Source organism: Bubalus bubalis, chromosome 9 (assembly GCF_019923935.1).
Source record: "Bubalus bubalis isolate 160015118507 breed Murrah chromosome 9, NDDB_SH_1, whole genome shotgun sequence".
NCBI classification, from domain to species: domain Eukaryota; kingdom Metazoa; phylum Chordata; class Mammalia; order Artiodactyla; family Bovidae; genus Bubalus; species Bubalus bubalis.
This window is the reverse complement of record NC_059165.1, coordinates 56,774,736-56,794,893: the sequence shown is the minus strand read 5'-3', so window position 1 is coordinate 56,794,893 and position 20,158 is coordinate 56,774,736. Positions and strand designations below refer to the sequence as shown.

Below are 20,158 nucleotides of genomic sequence, written 5' to 3'. Positions count from 1 at the left end.
CTGTTTTGTTCTGATGTTAGCTTGTCTGTAACCAAATAAAGTTAGTATGTCTGTGACCAAATAAAGTAAAAATGTTTCCCTACCAAAGTATGGTTTCATTTTAACTGGGCAACGGAAGACTGACATAAGAAGACTGGATTCTTTGCACTAAAGCAAATGCTATAAAGTTACTAATGCTGTTAAGAGCCAGGTACTGCCAGTTAATAGAAATTAGCTGAAGTTCTAAGAAAAAATACACTCAAAATTCAGGCTCTTATTTTACTTGCCAAACTAATCATAAATTTTGACTTACATCAGTTTTCATTTATAAATTACTCTCTTCCTCTGTTTGAGTGTAGCCTATATTCTCTACATAGCTTGAAGAAATGTGTTAATTTTCCTGTGGGTGTTAAGTGAGACAGGTTCCTTGTACAGTATATTTGACAAAACAAAGGGTATTGGACACATGGTAGAACACATGTTTTTGAGAAGGAATTATTATTGTTAAAGGTGTAAGTCAAAATTGATATGGTTAAATTAAAATGATTAGGTTAAATGAGATTAGGTCAAAGGCTTGACATAGAATGCTCAACATTGGCTCATTTAATCTAGTTAGGAGCTTCATATTAATAATTTCTCAGTAACGTTTAAGATCATGGACTCTGGAGCCAGATGCCCAGTATTTAAAAACAAACAAACAAAAGACAGACCTAAAAAATCCTGCTTAACCACTTGCAAGCTTTGTAACCTAGGTAAGTTAGTTGTTTAAGCCACAGTTGTCTCATATAAATACAGTTAGCTTATATGAGGTCTACAGTAGCACTTTATAGAGTTTCTAAGTTTAAATGAGGTAATATATTGAAACATGATGCCTGGCATAAAGTAAGTGCTCAGTTAATGTAAAACACACATTTAAAAACAGAAAAGCAACCCCAGTTCCCTTGGAATTTGTAGACTAGAGCCATATTCTCTGACGTGGTAAACAGCCTCATTACAAAGATTTTTCATTCAGATTTCAATAAAATGGGTTAGCAGCTATGAATCAGGTGTTTAAACTCTGAGCTTGTTCCCTTTTTATGAAATGGAGTTAATGTTCCTTAGCATTTGTTTTTTTGATCTCTACTTATTTTTATTTATTTATTTTTTAAATTTTATTTTTAAACTTTACATAATTGTATTAGTTTCACCAAATATCAAAATGAATCCGCCACAGGTATACATGTGTTTTTTATTTCATTTGTTTATTGGGTAGGTGAGGATTAATTGCTATATGTGAAAGTATTCTACAAATGTAAGGCTAATACTTGAAATGAATAGTAAAGCAATAATATGTATACATACTAGTAAGACACTGGGAAGGGAGGCTTCTTACATACTTTTGCAAATGACTGAAGGTAGGAATAGTAATTTTCTTGTTCATATTTGAACTTCAGTATTTATCATATAGTGGGTACACAGCAAATACTTAGTACACATATAACAGGTAAGATAGACTTGGTTTTGAAATTGTAATACCTTTTCCTTAGGGGTGGAGGTCACATGTAGAGAGAAGAGTGTTTATAGGGAAGTTTGTTAGATCATCATGATTGGACACATTATGCTTTTGGAAATACCGTAAATTGTACAGAATAACTGGTTTACCATTTTACCCCTTTTGCCTTTATTGTCTATAATATGCAGTATTGCTGTATTTACTGAATGTTTATGTCCTTTTTTGGAGAAAGAATTGATGTTAATTTAAGTAAGGTAAGAATCTTGATGAGCTAATCAGTTTGTTTACATAAAATAGCATTTTAATGGTATTTTATGTAATATATAAATACACATTTGAGGCACAGATGGGACAGTTTTTGGGTCTTTGGTGCCAGGGTTAAGCTCAATTTGGATTTATGCCGTATGAGCATGTAAACCTGCCACATTGACATTTAAATGTCCTCTTGAGCAGTGTAAGCTCCCTGAAGTGATAACTCTACCTTCGATAGAAGAGGGAAGAAAAGCAGCAGGAAAAGTGAAACTGCATGAGTTCTACAAAAGCATGTTGGAGTCATATAATGAAAAAGCAGATTTTTTTTTATTATGTTTCTCCATATTTGGCATTGCTGTAAAATGGCTAACTAACATTTACTGCCAATTCAGTACAAATGTGTGGTTTGGTAATACCAGAACAGCAAATTTAAATGAAAAATAAAAGTTAAACATTTCCACACAAGATTTTACAGTCTGACATTTCACTGCGTAGATAAAAAGACACTTTTTTTTTAAACTACATATTATTATTCAGCATGAATAAAAAACTACAACTTTTATTTTTTAAACAGGAGTCACTGGTTTTAATTTTTACACATTTTAAAATTACTGTGATAAAAAATAATGAAAAAGCTTCTTAATAATGCCATACACAGTATAATATAGATTTGTCCCCATTATATAGCATTTGTTTAATATACAAAATAGAATATTGACACACTTGAATCTATATGTAGTTAAGCAAGTTATTTGAGGAGGGTATTTTCATACAGCCTTTCATCAGAAAATAAAATCCTTCTTTCAGGCATTTGCTAGAGAAGCTAATCCTTTCCCAAAAACCTGGTCACTAATCCTTGGTGGACCAGGCTGACTGACCATAGTCTGGAAAACGATAAACTTCCATTCCAAGTGGTTAACATGTCCTCCTTCCACTCTTAGTTTCTCTCCTAATTCTCAAACCAGGCACAGAAAAACACATTCATATACAGCTGCAGTCCTTTCAGTGATCTAGCAAGATCAAAATCTTACTGAGGGCTGTCTGTCATAGTTCTTAACTTTTGACAGATCAAAGTATAATAATGATGTCCATTCCATGGTGATGTAGTTTTAGGATATTTAACAGAGAACTAAAATGATAAGACTTAATGATAACTGGTTGTATTGGTAGATATGTAAAATTGGAGTTGCTCTTTCTCCCATTCCTCCATTCTGAAGTGAGCTTGGCTTTCCTTTATATATGTATCCAGAGCTCATCCTATGCTAAATACAAAGTTCTTCATAGACACTAATCATATGTGTTTTCCTTTTGCTGTGTTGTTCCCCCCCCCCCCCCCCCCCAAGGAGAAGGCAGGTGCACTTTTAGGTTCCCCTCACATAGTTTTAGACAATTGGGTATAAATATATATCCCCAAAACACTTGTCTTGTATCCTGCAGCAAGACCTAAAAACACAGAGAGGGTCCCTTTTTCCACCAGTAATTAAAAATACTTTTCAGGATTTGTTGTGACTCATCTATGCATGTCACCTGTCACTAAAGTTACTATACACTTTTATAGTTGGGGATGGCAACATACCAAATATATAGAAAATGAAGCTCCTTTCAGATAGCACCATAGCTTTCTTCACTTAAGTCCATAATTACACTCACACACAATTAAGGTAAATTTCTTCTTTCCTACATTTTCTAAAAGGTCACGGCTTCTTTTTCTATTTAATGTACAGCTTCCTATAGTTTCATGAATGTCAGTCCATTTCCTTTTAACAACAAAGTGCACTTGTCTTTATTCATTGAGCTCGATTTTTTAGGAGCCAAGGTTGTTGGGGCTAAAATTAAGATTAATGTGTGGTACGCCTTCTGATTTTAACCAGATAATACTATAAATAATTTATCTTTCAGAAGCTCTTTTTGAAACTTAACACTATCACTGATAATATTCAAGCAATATTTCTTAGGCACCAAAAATTTCACATCCAGCTGGGTTACAAATCATTTTAAAATACTTTGAGATCAATTTAAAGAATTACAAAAGGAGTATTCCCTTTTTAGAGAGCATTCAAAAAGCAAATGATTACATTTTTATTAAATAACGTCTCCAAAATACTGAAAAAGACAACATTCAAAAAACATTCAAAGAAAACATAAACATGTCCTCATTTTATTAGGAAATGAACTCTTATAGGATAGAAAGGAATTAGTGTATTATTGGCAGCCTATGAGATTCTGCACTATTTACATATTGCTGGTACCTCTATGCATATTATTGCCAAACTGTTAAACTGTTGGGGAGGCTGTATGTGATGGTGCCTGTTAAGTGTGTAAGCACCACCTTTCTGTCCTGTTAACACACTTTAGCGCAAGGGGAGATTTAGTAAACTAAACCTGTGCAGACAGACGCACTGTTGGAATGAGAAGGGTGGTCATTCTGGGAGGCAGAGGATTACTTCCTCTCTTATCTGAATGGGACAGAGCCTCAATAACCTTCATGGTGCACAGGGCCAGTCTCCATTTCCCTCTTCCTCTAGGGCAAACCTGTTTGGTTTCTGAGACCATTGCTGCCTGTATGAATGCTTGCACGCGTTATAAATCATATGGGTTATCCATCAACATTTCTTTGACCCCTACAAAAAATATATAACATGTCATGATAAAACAATCTCATCTAAAAATCATTCTTATTTTACACTATACAAGCTATTTTACAATCATTTTAATAAATTGCATGTAAAGCTGCAGTAGCCCTTCCCTTCCCAGATTAGTGAATACCAATATGATATATATCTGAAACTATAACTAAATATAAAAATATATTAGAAGTTTCATATTTTTAATATTAGATTTTCCATTTTCTATTACACAAATAATTTGGCCACCTTGAATAGAAATCAGATTTCTTGTGGCTTAGTAAATGTAAGTTTTGAGTTTACAGAAAGTTGGTAAGGTGCACACAGAAAGGGCTACTACAGCTTCTATCTTGTTTAAAATGATAATTCTCAACAGTGAGAAGGAGAAATTCACATGACTTTCATTAAACTCTATGGCACACATAAGGCTGTGAGGGATGTATAGTTTTATGAACATGGAAGTCTGACATACAGTTCTAAATCAAAAAAATCAGTAGCTGAGCTTTCCTGTATCCCCAGGAAAGAAAGACCAATTGGTGACAAATGGGAATGTGAAAATGGGTGTCTAGCCACTTTTGCCATATTAGAGATTTTTGGGAGGGGGTAAAGTTTAGTGGGAGGAATTAACTTGGACTGGTTAAAAACACTCAACTGTGTTTCAGCTGGTTATTTGGAATTATAACTTTTAGGAAGTTTTACAAACTACAGCAGAAGGTCCTGAAAGACAGTTTACCACCTTTCTTCCCATCTAACCATTGCAGAGATAGGTAGGGCGTTAGGTACAAACAGGGCCTCTTGGTAGTTTTGTTTTTTTTTAATTAGTCTTTCGCAATCCACGGTTTACCCAGCAGGTTACTGGACTAGGTGCTCTACACCAGTTAGGACGGTTAATTTGCACAATCTATATAATTCTCCACTGAAGCAAATATATACAAAATATGAGCTTTTTTGACAAGAAAACTGGAGATTTGAGTCAATTTTTGTGGTCTTCTGATAGCTAACTGCCATCAGGTTAGAAGCACCGACCCATTTTCACACAGAAGATTAATGTTTAGAGTTCGATTAGGAAAGCTATGAACTAGCTGCCCATCTTAAACAGCTGTACAATAACTTGAATACAAAAATTATGTAAGAAAAAATGAGCAAGCGTAGTTCACTGAATATAAAGGAAATTGTTAAAACCAGACAGTAATAGCTATAAAAGGCACAACTTCCCTTTTCTGATATACACTTGTAAACTTTGTTTCAGGTTTCCATGCATAAATCAAAAAAATGCTATCCTAGCTATACAGGGGAAATATACCAACAAAAAGTCTAAAAAATTTTGTCCAGCCAACTGTGAAAAGTATGAGCAGAAAGTTGATCACACAGACTTCGGGCACTGGTGGTTTAGGTGCCATCCTTCTCTGAAAGTGGAGCTTATACACCCACGTTATTGGCTCTAATTTCGGGGATCCGCCAACTCTCACTTTCTACTTAGCCCATCACTGAAAAGTGACAGCTCAACTGCTTCTGTTGCCAAGTCTTGGCCCTCTTTAAACCACATGTAGTGCATATTCAAAACAAAAACAAAATCCAGACAAAAACAAAAAAGTAAAACTGCTACAGGACAGATTGATAGTTTGTACAATAAAAGCTATAAATTCAACTTTCTTTAAGGCAACCTTTCTTATTAAGGCAGTCACTTTTGATGAAACAGAAGTTTTTTGATATTTCCACTTGAATATTTTGGTATCTGATTGGTGATGATTTCGGCTAACATCTCTGGGAATTCAATACTCATAGTCTTATCCAAAAATGTTTGGAAGCAATAGTTAAGAAGATTTTCAACCACCTGCAAGAGAAGATATAGTGATGATCAGTCTTAAGAACTTAGCAGTAGAGACATCGCATGCTTGTTTTGCCCCTCCCCCCCCCCTTTTTTTTTATTTCTGACCTGGAATATACCAATCTGCTAGAATTGCCCAGGTAAGAAAGAAATTTACTTAAATAAAATGAGCACTTGGTTACCAAAGACATTTTGAATTTCTTAAATTGTATATAGAATTATATGGAATTAAGTGTTTCATGATGAATTGTGATACCACAGTATATGAAGGACACATTCAAACTTACTGGATAAATTCATACAGAAACAGGGAATTATACCTTTAAAAAAAAAAGTGCCATTACATTATGTACTAGTATCTTGATGTTAGATGCATATGACTAGATGAAATGGTATTTCATAATTGACTTTAGGAGAATTGTGTGCCAAACTGAACTTCACAGCCTGAAATTAAACCATGACCAAAATCAATGAGTGGGGGGACCCCAAAACTATTGCTATATAATTATATACACTAACCAGGACATACTTTATGTCTCAGGAAATTCTTTTGATACTTGGATTTTTTGTTTGACACTTACATCATGCATGGAGTCCAAGAGTTTTGTCAGTTGATAAAACCGCTGCCAGTTCTGACTGGAGTTTCCTTCCCTCTTGACAATGGCTTTTCCTAGCTCTTTGATATAGGTCATTCTAATTTCATCAAATAGTTCTTGACTCTTCAAGCCTTCCTTGGGAACTAAAAGATTAATTGTAATCAATTAAAGAATTTTCTTGTGATAACTTTTCATATATACAGATAGGACATTTATCAGTAATAGATCATTTCATGTTTTACACTGTATTTAATGCACTCTTAAAATATAAGCATTTTGAAGGCTTATGAAACTATAGCCACATGAGAATATGGGATAATAGAAAATTGGAGGATGTAACTTTGGGTTTATCATGTTGTTTCTCATCTGTAAATGGATCTAGTAAACACCTTCCTCCTTAGTTCACAAAGCTAGTTTGAAGACCAAACAAATAATACACTGATTGTCATTCTGCCCTTGAGTTTAATTCTAGTAAAGACACAGATGGCTTCAACAGTAGTGTTTATTCCACCAATTACATCTTGGAATATCTGTGATATAACCAATTAGGACCTTAAAATCAGCATGCAGTACATTAATGTGTTAACATACTGAGTTGATACGATTCCAATCTAAAAACAAACAATTTTTTTATGTGGTTTATATGTATGCTTTACTGGGGAGCAAATATCTGCCTTTCCTTATGTATAGAAATACAGAAAATACCTCATGGATCATAAAATTAGTACAAAATCAATTTTTCAGAGTACTCTTCAGGAAACAATACTAGGAAGAAGGACTGTGAACAGAGGATTAAGATTAATCATAGTTTCACTGGTCTTGCAGAGATTATGACGTGTGGATACTACATTTCTTAAAGTGTGCTCCAAGGAACTCTGGTTCTGTGTTAATAATGATTAGGGGGAAAAGGATTTGATGATCAGAATTTAGCAAAACTAGATGTTTCAATACCAAGTTAGGCAGATTTTTGGATTTCAGGACTTCTTAGAGCTATAATTATGCACTCTCCAGGGATCCCATGGACTGGGGCCTGTCAGGTTCCCCTGTCTATGGAATTCTCCAGGCAAGAGTATTGGAGTGGGTTGCCATTCCCTTCTTCAGGGGATCTTTCCCACCCAGGGATTGAACCTAGGTCTCCCACATTGCAGGCAGATTCTTTACTGTGTGAGCTACCAGGGAAGCCCTCTCTCCAAGAGGGGGAACAAATCCTTTTCCAAACGTAAACTTCATTTCTACTGACATCTTAGAAAATGCTAGAACAGAGGAAAAGCAGTGTGTTTAGGATAAGTCTTTTTAATTCTTACTTGCCAGGTGGACTTCAGTATAACCTCCCTGAGCCCCTGTTTCCTACTCCTCCTTTCTTTCTCAGTGAATTAAATATATTTTTAAAAATTTATTTTTTAAAATTTAGATGTAATTAGTGTGTAACATTGTATTAGTTTCAAGTGTACACATGATGATTCAGTATTTGTATATACTGCAGAATGATCACCACAGCAAATCTAGGTAACATCCATCACTATAAATTGTTTCAAAACTTTATTTCTTGTGATGAAAGTTTTAAAATTTACTGTTAGCAGTTTTCAGATATACAATATCATATTATTAACTTGGACACCATTACATCTCCATGACTGGAAGTTTGTACTCTCTAAACCCTTCACTCATTTCTCTCATCCCCCAACACCCCCACCCTCAAACACACACACCTCTGGTATTTGTTAATTTGTACTCTGTATCCATGGGCTTTTGTTTTTAGATTACATGTACAAGTAAGATGTATGTGGTATTTGTCTTCTTTGACTGATTTCACTTAGCACAATGCCCTCAAGGTCCATCCATGTTGTTGCAAGTGGTGAAGTTTCATTTTTTTCTTATGGTTGAATAATATCTCATTGAATCATCCATCAGTGGACATTTAGGTTGTTTTCATATCTTGGCTATTATAAATTATTCTGCAGTGAATGTGAAGGTGCACGTATCTTTTCCAGTTAATTTCTTTGTTTTCTACGGTTAAATACCCCAAAGGGAAATCACTGGGTCATATAGTAATTCTATTTTTAATTTGCTAAAGAACCTCCATACTGTTTTCTGTAGTGGCTGCACCAATTTAAATCCCCTAAAGAGTGCACAAAGGTCTTCTTTTTCTCCACACCTTTGCCAATACTTTTTGTCTTTGGATGTTTTTATAATAGTCTTCCCAATTGATGTTAAGGTGGTATTTCAGTGTACTGTTGATTTGCATGCATTTCCCAGATGACTAATAATGTAAAGCACCTTCTTATATACATATTGATTATCTGTATGTCTTTGTGACATACCTGTTCAGGTTCTAAGCCCATTCAAAAAATCCAGATATTCTTTTACTGTTGAGTTGTATGAATTCTTTTATTTGTAGATATTAACCTCTTATCAGATACATGGTTTGCAAATACTTCCTCTCATTTGGCAGATTACCCCTTCATTTTGTTGATGGTTCCCTTTGCTGTGTAGCTATCTAGTTTGATATAGTCTCATTTGTTTACTTTTGTTGCCTTTGCTTTTGATGTCTGAGCCAAAAAAATCAACCTCAAGACTGACATCAAGGAGCTTACTGCCTATATTTTCTTCTGGGATTTTATGATTTCAGAACAAATATTCAAGTCCATATGATCCATTTTGAGTTAACTTTTGTGTATGGTGTGAGATGGTAATCCAGTTTCATTCTCTTGGATCTAGTTTTCCCAACATTTTTATGGAAAAGACTGCCCTTTTCCCATTGTATATTGTTAGCTCCTTTGTCATTAATTCATTGATAACACATATATTGTGGGTTTACTTCTTGGCTCTCAGTTGTGTTCCGTTCATCTATGTGAGTGGTCCTGTGCCAGTACAATACTGTTTGGATGACTACAGCTTTGTAATATAGTTTGAAACCAAGGCGTAAGTTCAGCTTTGTTCTTTCTCAAGTTTGCTTTGGCTATTCTGGATTTTCTGTGCTTCCATACAAATTTTAGGAATATTTGTTCTATTTCTGTGACACATGCCATAGGAATTTTATAGAGATTGCATTGTATCTGTTGATTACTTTGAATAGTAAGGACATTTTGACACTATTAATTCTTCTAATCCATAAGCACGGACTGTCCATTTATTTTTTGTTTTCTTCAGTTTTGTTCATCAGTGTCCTACAGTTTTCATTGTGCAAGTCTTTTGCCTCTATGGTTAAATTTATTCCTAGGTTTTTAAATTCTTTTTGATGCAGCTGTAAATGGAATTGTTTCCTTAATTTCCCTTACTGCTAGTTTGTTTTGAATGCATTGAAACACAACAGATTTTTGTAAATTGAATTTGTATCCTGAAACTTTATTGAATTTACTAGTTCGAACAGTATTTTTTGATGTCATCTTTAGGGTTTCTCTATATAAAATCAAATCATTTGCAAATAGTTTTACTTCTTTTTTTTTTTAAGGGTAAATATTTCATAAACATTTTATTTCACTCATATATATATATAACACATATGTACTGGGTCATGAAGTAAAATATATTTCATAGCTCTCAACACTGCCCTAGAGACTTCTTAAAAATGTTTTTTTTCCTAATGGTTTTACTTCCAGTTAAACAGGCAGTAATAATTAGAACACTCAGGATGTGCCCACCCCAGTTGGAATTTTTACTTCTTCCTTTTTGATTTGGATGCTTTTTCTTTCTTTTTCTTACTTAATTGGTCTGGCTAGAACTTTGTTGACTAGAAGTGGCTAGAGTGGGCATCTTTGCCTCATTCTTTATTTCAGAGGAAGAGCTTTCAGCTTTTCACCATTGAGTAATGACGTTAGCTGTGGGCTTGTCATATATGGCCTTTATTATGGTCAGGTACTATACCTGGTTTATTGATATTTTCTATCATAAATGGATGTTGAATTTTGTCAATGCATTTTCTGCACTTAGATTTTTATCCTTCATTTGGTTAATGTAGTATATCACTCTTACTGGATTTTGATTAGGATTAGACCAAAAACTACATATGAAAATATTTTGATTCCATAAAGCAAACTTGACACCTTTAGGATATCAGTGTTAGTGCAAACGAAGGCCACTTACTCAGGAGTGTGAGACCCATGTTCAGAGTGGGTTAATTTTTACACATGATTATATTACAGGTAATCTAGTTATTGCTGATTTTTAAAATAATGATTTCTTATTTATAACTTTTTTCCCATGCTGGTTTTCCTCATTGTAAAAATTAGGTGAGAAACCTATTCAGTATTTATATTTAGAAGACTTTCATCCATCCCAGGTTACCACAAATATTCCTTGGGATTTTTGCTTTATGTCGTTTGGGGCCATATATTCAGAATTATTTTTCTCGTGAGTACAATGCTTTATGTAGTGAAATCTCTAAATATAGAACTGTTTTGGGGGGCCTTAGTGTTTATTTTTATAGTAATATAGCTGCTTCAGATTGCTTTTGGGTAAAACAGTGGTCAGCAATGGCCCCTTACTACCTGTAGCCTGTTTTTGTAAATAAAGTATCATTGGAACCCAGCCACACCTGTACTCTTTAAGCATTGTTAATGACCATGTTCATGTCACAAGGGGCAGAACTGAATACCTCTGACAGAGATTGTTTGCAACGCTGAAATCATTTACCATCTGGCCTTTTACAGAAAGTATGCCACGAAGACCATATACTACATGGCATGTAGTATGCCATATACTACACTATGTGTAGTATATCCTTTTACCTCAGCTATTCAACATCTTTATTTATATATATATATCCTATAAATAGCAGAGTTGGAGTGTTTTCTTAAAACTAAGCTTGCACTTTCTGTATATTTTTATCTTGGAGCATTTAGTCCATCTACATTTAATGAAATTGCTGATATATTTGAACTTATTTGTACAATCAGTGTATTTGTTACTTCCTCCTATCATGCCTTTGTTTATGCTTCCCCTCGGCCCTCAACTTATCTCTCATTTCTTTTATTCTTTTGGATTGTTTTTTTCTTACCATGTTCTCCCCCAAAGCCCTCATGGTTTGATAATGTACTTTGTATACTCTTTAAGAAATTTAAACACTCATCTTTAACTTTTCAAAGGCTCCTTTTTTCTTCTTTGCCTATATGTAATTATTGTGTACTTTAGTTCTATTTTATAACTTCCCAAAGCCATTATTACTGTTATTTTACAGTTAGTTTAAATGTATCTAAATATTTACCACTTTCTTTATTCTGTTTTCCATCTTCAAGCTACTACTTTCCCTTAGCCTAAGTATATCCTTTAATATTACTTACTGACGATCTGTGGTGGCAAATTCTCTTTTGACCTTCATTAAAAAAAAAAAAGACTGTGTATATTAGGCCTTTCAAATTTAAAGTGATTGTTTGAGATATCTACATTAATCTCTACCATGTTTGCAACTTATCTATTCATTTTTCTTATTTCCTTTTTCTGCCTTTTCTAGTCTGAGTATTCATGTGATTCTGTTTCCTCTTGGTGTATCAATTATGACTTCCTTTAAAAGTTGTTTTTAGTGGCTGCCCTAGAATTTGAAATACACATTTACAACTAATCTACATCTTCTTTCAAATAACACTGTACTATTTTTATAGGTACTGTAGGTACCTTAAAACCTCATCAGTGGATGCTGAATCTATCATGGGTGATCTTTTTCTTTTAACGGTAAATAGTTCACTCTACTACCTTCCCGCTTGCATGATTTCTACTAATGAGAATTCTAATGTAATTTATATCCTTCCTTTATAAGGAATGGTAACCTGTTTTCCCCTCTGGCCTTTTCCTTTATTGTCTTTAGTTTTCTGTAGTTTGAGTACAATATGCCTAGGTGCAGCTTTTTTTGGTATTTATCTATCTTTCTGGATATTTTCTGAGCTTCCTGGATGTGTTTTGGTGTCTGTCATTAATTTTGGAAATTTATCAGCCTTTATTGCTTCAAATATTTCTTCTCTTCCTTTTACTATCTCTCTTACCTGAGATAGGAAGGTAAAGGGGACTGGAATTGCCTATTTGCCCTTTCCCCTAGGATAGAAAGGGATCGTCTCTGATCTTCATCGTTAGAATTTGGTGGGGTTTCTCAAGGTAAACCCCAGAGAACTGTGGGGGGGAACCCCTGAAGACTGGGTCTTCAGAGTTCTTATATAGTGAAGTGAAAGTCGCTCAGTCATGTCCAACTCTTTGTGACCCCATGGGCTATACAGTCCATGAAATTCTCCAGGCCAGAATACTGGAGTGGGTAGCTGTTCCCTTTTCCAGGGGATCTTCCCAACTGAGGGACTGAATCCAGGCCTCCTGCATTGTGGGTGGATTTTTTACCAGCTGAGCCACAAGGGAAGCCCAAGTCTAGCAGATCTTCATGACCCAGGAATCAAACCAGGGTCTTCTGCATTACAGGTGGATTCTTTACCAACTGAACTATCAGAGAAGCCCTGATATCAGGGTTCTTAACACTACAGCTATTCCTTACTTGGTCTTCACAAATACATCAAAGATACCATAAGTGTTTCTGCGTTACTGGGTCCAGTAGCTTTTGTTTCCAGGAAGCTGATCTTGGCTGTGGTCCTCTGTATTTGCCTGTTTCTCCAGATTTTGATGTTAGTGGTTTGTCCTGTGACCTTACTTCTCAGATGGATCTTTAAAAAAGTTATTGTCAGTTTGCCTAGCTTTTTCTTATTTGTGAGGATGGGAGCAATAACTGCCAAACTGTTTAACTGTGAGAGTTTAAATTGGAAATCCACTCTCTTTTTTCAGTTTTTCTCTCCCCTTAGCTTTTTGAAAAAAATTATTTCACTTTCAATTGCTGCTGTCTGGAAAGTTTCCAGCCATTATCTCTTTGTATAGTATCTTTTCACCTTTCATCTTGGATCTTTGATTATAAGAAGACCATATGAATGGGTTACTAATGTGTTGTTAATGATCTGCTATGCTGGTCACCACTGGTTGCAGGAAGCTTTATTCATTTACATCATTGTGCTGTAAATGAATGCTATTTTTTATGTTATTATGATGTGAAAAGAGTTGTGAAGTACTGTTTTAGACCTTCTCTCTCAATCATGACTCTTATCTTTGTTCATACATATACACAAATGCACATTAAAAATGTATACTGGCTAACTTCTTTAGATGTATATTTCAGCTTAAATGTCTCTACAAATATGTCTAATCTGCCTTTAGATCCATCTCCCCCCCTCCCACCAATTGCACTTGTCTTTAAATTTACTGAATATACTAATTTACCAGTCTTGGCAACTACCCTCTAAGAGAAAGCTAGCTTCAAGTGCAGCTCCTCTCTTCAGGTGCCTGCCTGCATGTAGTGTTAAATTTTTTAAGTTCAGCGTATCTTAATGGAAGGTTAGGACACTTCTAGTGTTCTGTCAGGGTAGCAGTCTAATTATATCTTAAGATACATATTTTCATCCTTCTAAGCTCCCCCCTTTTTTTTAAAAAAAGCAAAAGAACCTGTACCTGGATATTATCAACCCTAATAATTCATTATCAGAACCTTAACTGTTTACTTCAACAGTATCAAGCTCACTGCTTTAACAAGGGTACTGCTACAGGTAACCTTAAAAAATTAGCTTTTTTAAAATGGGTTGTGGAAAATTTTCTTACTTTGGAATATCACTAATATTCCTTAAGTCCTATGACATTAAACAACAAAAATAGTATGAAAGCATTAAGGTTGATGTGTGCTTTGGAAACACTTAAATAGATATAGTCATGTAGTCATGTAAGGGGCTTCCCTGGTGGCTCAGACAGCAAAGAATCTGCCTGTAATGCGGGAGACCTGGGTTTGATCCCTGGGTTGGAAAGATTCCCTGGAGGAGGGCATGGCAACTCACTCCAGTATTCTTGCCTGGAGAATCCCCATGGACAGAGGAGCCTGGTGGGCTACAGACCAAGGGGTCAGCAAAGAGTTGGACACAACTGAGTGATAAAGCACAGTCATGTACACCATCTGTAGATTATTTAGCCACTTTGAAACCACAGTTACTAATGGAATGAAGGCTTTAAAAAATTGGAACGCTATTTATATGAAAGAGGTATTCAGCTATCAACTCCGCATCTTATAAAGTTTATAATGCCTGCTGGTTCACAGACCTTCTTTCATTAGTTGTTGGAAATGCCACATTTTTACTAATATAGACAAGATACTTTGTATTTTCCCGAAGTTTTCTAGTTTGCCTTTGCTTGCTGAAAGTAGTCTCACCGAAGTTCATATACCAATTTACTTTATTTACATAACACTTTCAAGATAGTGTTGTCCCTTTCTAGATAAAATACCTCTGTCCAACAGTCCAGCTCCAGTGCTGCATTAACCAATTCTTTAATAGTACTCAAGCTCACTTTTTGTAGGTCATCCTTTTCTTTCATAATTTCTTTCTTTTAAAGTAATTTTTATTGGGAGTATAGTTGACTCACAATATTCTTAGTTCCTGCTGTACAGCAGAGTGAATCAGTTATACATGTAGCCACTCTTTTTTTAGATTCTTTTCCCATACAGGTAATTACAGAGTATTAAGTAGAGCTCTCTGTGCTGTATGGTATGTTATTATATTTTATATACAGTAGTGTGTATGTTTCCCAATTTCCCAATTTATCCCTCCCACCCATCCCCTTTGGTAACCTTAGTTTTTTTCCCTACAACTATGACTATTTCTGTTTTGTAAATAACTTCATTTGTATGTAAGCAATGTTGTTGTTGTTCAGTTGCCCAATTGTTTCTCACTCTTTTTGACACCATGGATTGCAGCACGCCAGGCCTCCTTGTCCCTCACCATCTCCTGGAGTTTGCCCAAGTTCATGTACATTACATCAGTACATGTAATGTACCATCCAGCCATCTCATCTTCTGTTGCCCGCTTCTCCTTTTGCCTTCAGTCTTTCCCACTATCAGGGTCTTTTCCAATGAATTGGCTCTTCACATCAGGTGGCCAAAGTATTGGTGCTTCAGCATCAGTGCTTCCAGTGCAAATTTAGGGTTGACTTCCTTTAAGATTGACTGGTTTGATCTCCTTGCTGTCCAAGGGACTCTCAAGAGTGTTCTCCAGCACCACAGTGTGAAAGCATCAATTCTCTGGCACTCTGCCTTCTTTAAGGTCCAACTCTTACAGTCGTACCATGACTACTGGACCTTTGTCAGCAAAGTGATGTCTTTGCTTTTTAACACTGTCTAGGTTTGTCTAGCTTTCCTGCCAAGAAGCAGTTGTCTTATGATTTCATGGCTGCAGTCACCATCCACAGTGATATAAGCAGTATCATGTGATATTTGTCTTTCTTTGACTTACTGTGTATGACAGACTCTGGGTCCATCCATGTTGCTATAGATGGCATTATTTTGTTCATTACTTCTTTTTTTATGACTGAGTAATATTTCATTGTATATATGTACCACATCTTATTTATCCATTTCTCTGTGGATGGACATTTAAGTTGCTTCCAGGTTGCTGGCTATTATAAACAGTGCTGCAGTGGACACTGGAGTGCTGCATGTATCTTTTGGAATTGTGGTTTTCTTTGGTTTTGTGCCCAGGAGTGGAATTACTAGATCATATGGTAGTTCTATTTTTAGTTTTGAAAGAACCTATATACTGGGGCTTCCCAGGTGGTGCTAGTGGTAAAGAACCTGCTTGTCAATGCAGGAGATGTAAGAGATGCAGGTTCAATTCCTGCCTTGGGAAGATCCCTTGGAAGAGGGCATGGCAACCTACTCCAGTATTCTTGCCTAGAGAATCCCATGGACAGAGGAGTCTGGTGGGCTACAGTCTATAGGGTTGCAGAGTTGGACATGACTGAAGCAACTCAGCATGCAGAACACATGCTGTTCTCCATAGTGGTTGTACCAATTGATACTTCTACCAACAGTGTAAAAGGGTTTCCTTTTCTCCACACCCTCTCCAGCATTTATTACTTCTAAATTTTGATGGCCATTCTGACTGATGTGATACCTCATTGTACTTTTGATTTGCATTTCTTTAATAATCAGTGATGTTGAGCATCTTTTCATGTGCTGTTTAGCCATTTGTATGTCTTCTTTGGAGAAATGTCTGTTTAGAGCTGCCTATTTTTTGATTTGTTTGGTTTTTGATACTGAGTTGCATGAATTGTTTGTGTACTTTGGAGATTAATCCCTTGTTCACTTTGGTTGCAAATTTTTTCTCTCATTCTGTGGGTTGTCTTTTTGTTTTGTTTATGGTTTTCTTTGCTGTGCAAAACCTTTTAAATTTAGGTCCCATCCATAATTTCTTATACATAGTATAAGAAATATGTCATTGGATTTAACGTTTATTAATCATTGTATAACTAAAATTTCTGACTAAGTAACTGAGTTTGACCAAGCTCCAGGAGTTGGTGATGGACAGGGAAGCCTGGTGTGCTGCAGTCCATGGGGGTCACAGAGTTGGACACAACTGAGTGAGTGAACTGAACAGTGTTGTACAGAAAAATCATTCAAGCTGGCATGCTTTCTCTGTGTCTTCTGTACTGGAAGTGTAAAAAGTTGTAGGAAGGAAGAAGGCTATAGATATTCTAGATCAGCAGTGACTTCCTCCTTCCTGCCATGTGGTTCGTATACCTCTCCATTTCTCCATGATACTTATCTATCTTATTAATCGTAGCCTTTCTAAAATTTTACACTTATGAAAATCTAAAGTACCAGGAAATAGTAGAGGTATAATTATTTAGTGCTTTGTATACAAATAAGCCTTTATTTCTAGACTTCTACATTTTATGTTTTTGACATATTTCAGAAGTCAATTTTAGAAGAGAATAGGTGTTCCACCAACCTGAAGAGAGGAGCAGTAAGGTTTTCATACAGAGATACTCTTCGTAAGATACCTGAAGCCTGTTTAACTCAGAGGAAACATATAGCATATGTTTACATTGGTCATACATGCAGGGTAAAGCCATTCTCTGCCTGTGGAAGACAAATATCAAGTGTTTGAGTTAGAGAGAAGTAATTCTTGTTCTGCAAAAAAGTACTTTTCTGTTTGATTCTGCAAAGCATTCTATTAACTCATCTACCTATTGCAATTAATGTGAATTCCCTCTGATCTGAATTTTGGAAAGCTTTCCTTAAGTATTTAGAATTTATTCCTATAGAATCTATTATCAGTCGTTCATTTAAATCAAGCTTTTATGATAGTATTTGAATATGAGCAGTTAGACAACACAGTTTTAAATCTTACCCAGTTGAAAATCAAGTCATTTTTTTCATAGCATTGCATTCTAAAGACAACTGTGTGTGATAATGTTTACAGTTATGTACAGGGTCAGAAATAAAACTTGACTCTAGGCTTTCTGATACCCAAAATCTGCCTCTGACCAATGTTATGTGACTGAATATTCTTCCAACTAAAGGTACTACAAAATGAATTTTCAGTTAGGGTTCTCAACAGTTAATGATCACATCTACAATTTTCAAGTAGATCTCTCAAGTTTCTAACTTTTTAAATGACACAAAGAGCCTGAAACTGTGTCTCTTCATGGTTTAAAATAAGATCTGTTTTTTAATTTTTTGACAAAAAGTGACCTTGGACTTCAGAAAAAAATAAAAGGTTATTATCCCAATGGCATAAGGAGACAAGAATGGGAAATAGGATGCCCACTTAAAAACTTGTTCTGTAAGCCATCCATCCTTAAATAAAGTTGAACACTGAGAAAAAGTAAGAAATACCAGGTTATGCTATGATGGTTTAAATCTAAATTTGAGTACCCTCTCAAATAAATACTGAGTCAGATTAATTTTATAAAAGATATGTTGGTGTTTCATAACTCTATTCACACTTTTATTCCCAATTAATGACTTCAAGTTTCTTTTTAGACAGTGACTATAGACATTGTCAACATGGTTTTAACTTCTAAAGTAAGCATGGTCAGATTCTGAAATGAGCAGCAAGTACTTAGAGATTTCAAAGGTGTTTAAGCTTACATATAAGCTACATATTTTTAATTAAATTTAATCAAAAAACTGAAATCTTGTTAAGCCATGGCACAGTGGATTGAGCAGTCCTTTTTTGACAATGGATGGTCAAGGTGCCATCTGTCTTTGAAGTGGACACCTGAAAGTATGTGTGGAGAGCGGGCCGGGTCAAGCACATGCAGTGCCTATTCACTGAAAATTAACAGAATTAATAGAATGCAAAGAGTTTGATTGCAGTACATATTTCACATGCCTCTTGTCACGTTTCTTCTAACCATGAAGCCTGGTCTTTTCTCCTTCACGTCTCACTCAGTTACACCTCCTCCAAGAAGCCACTAGTGACTCATCTGAAAGAGACCTCTGTCTAGTAAAAACTCAAAATTCTTTGATTTGATGGTTATCTGTGTCTCCCCAACTAGAGTGTAAGCAATAAAGGCAGGGAGCCTTGTCTGTCTTGTTCTCTGCTAGTACAGTAGCAGGCACATACTAGGAGTGCGGTATTTGATGTTCCCCTGGAATCCGTTTTCCTCTGTATGAAACCGCCTCTGTCTCCTCCCAGCGCTGGCTTCTTCATGCTCCTAAAACAAACTCTATCTCATGGCTTTTAAGATGCTGCTTGACTTGGTCCCTGTCCACTTCTCTAAACTCGGAGAAAGTCCTTATTGGCTTTCTCTCAGTTCCTCACATATGCCAAGGTTGTTTGTCAGCCTTTGTAGTCATCTCTTCTGCCTGAAATGCCCTACCTCTCCTATAAGCTTGTTCTTTTGTACTATTCAGTGCTCAGATATTTAGAGAGGTCTTCTATAGTACCCCACACTATAATGTTATGGCTCTCTGAAATAAATTTGGTCATTTGTTTGGGTTTTCCTCATCTGCATGTTAGCAGAGCCTTACGTATTACAGCTCAAGCTCTTAAAAACAGTGACACTTGGTAAATACTCAAATATAATTAAATGAACACTGTGCTGGGAAACTTAGCCAGCAAGTTTAGCTCAGCAGTTAAGCCTCTTTTAAAATATCTAGAGCTAGTATCATCCGGTCTCCTCTAAAACAGATACGACTTGACCTTTACTGTGTCATAAGGCAAGCCCTGCTGTTTAACACCTGGCTCAAATAGATGCTTTTTTATACCTTCTACCCGTTATTTTTGTGCTTGGTACACCCAACAGTGGAAACAGCATGTTTGCTTGCTCTTCACAGGATATCTTTTTAGGCTGTCCTCATCATTCATTTTCTTCTTTACACATCCTCTGTTCATCCACTGATGTTAATTTCTAAACTTCTTGCCACTCTGGACATAGTTTTTTTTTAATATGGCATCCAGTTCTGAACAGAAACTACTAATGATGGATTAACTCACATGGAGTATAGTGGGACTGTTATAACATGGTTGAAGATTTCACTAATTTTTTTTTTTTGGACCCTCATAGTCAACAGCCGGAGAAGGCAATGGCACCCCACTCC

At 35.6% G+C, this 20,158-nt stretch overlaps 1 protein-coding gene and 1 long non-coding RNA gene across 10 annotated transcripts in view; one reads left to right on the top strand and one right to left on the bottom strand.

The window, feature by feature from the left end:
• The first annotated feature begins 1,561 nt into the window (after positions 1-1,561).
• Positions 1,562-2,294, top strand: LOC123335060. Its single transcript, XR_006553341.1, has 2 exons — positions 1,562-1,593; positions 1,922-2,294. It is a non-coding gene; the product is annotated as an uncharacterized LOC123335060 (long non-coding RNA).
• NR3C1 (nuclear receptor subfamily 3 group C member 1) overlaps positions 2,029-20,158 on the bottom strand; it is a 119,407-nt gene continuing 101,277 nt past the window's right edge. For 8 of the 9 annotated variants that reach the window (XM_044947527.2, XM_044947530.2, XM_044947526.2 and 5 more), the window contains exons 7-9: positions 17,559-17,689; positions 6,757-6,914; positions 2,029-6,181 (exon numbers count right to left, since the gene is read on the bottom strand). In XM_044947527.2, coding sequence (XP_044803462.1) covers positions 6,029-6,181; positions 6,757-6,914; positions 17,559-17,689 — 442 coding nt within the window. In that variant the 3' untranslated portion in view covers positions 2,029-6,028. Of the gene's footprint in view, positions 6,182-6,756; positions 6,915-17,558; positions 17,690-18,971; positions 19,042-20,158 lie in introns of those variants that run through there. The other variant, XR_006553339.2, reaches the window with a different exon arrangement.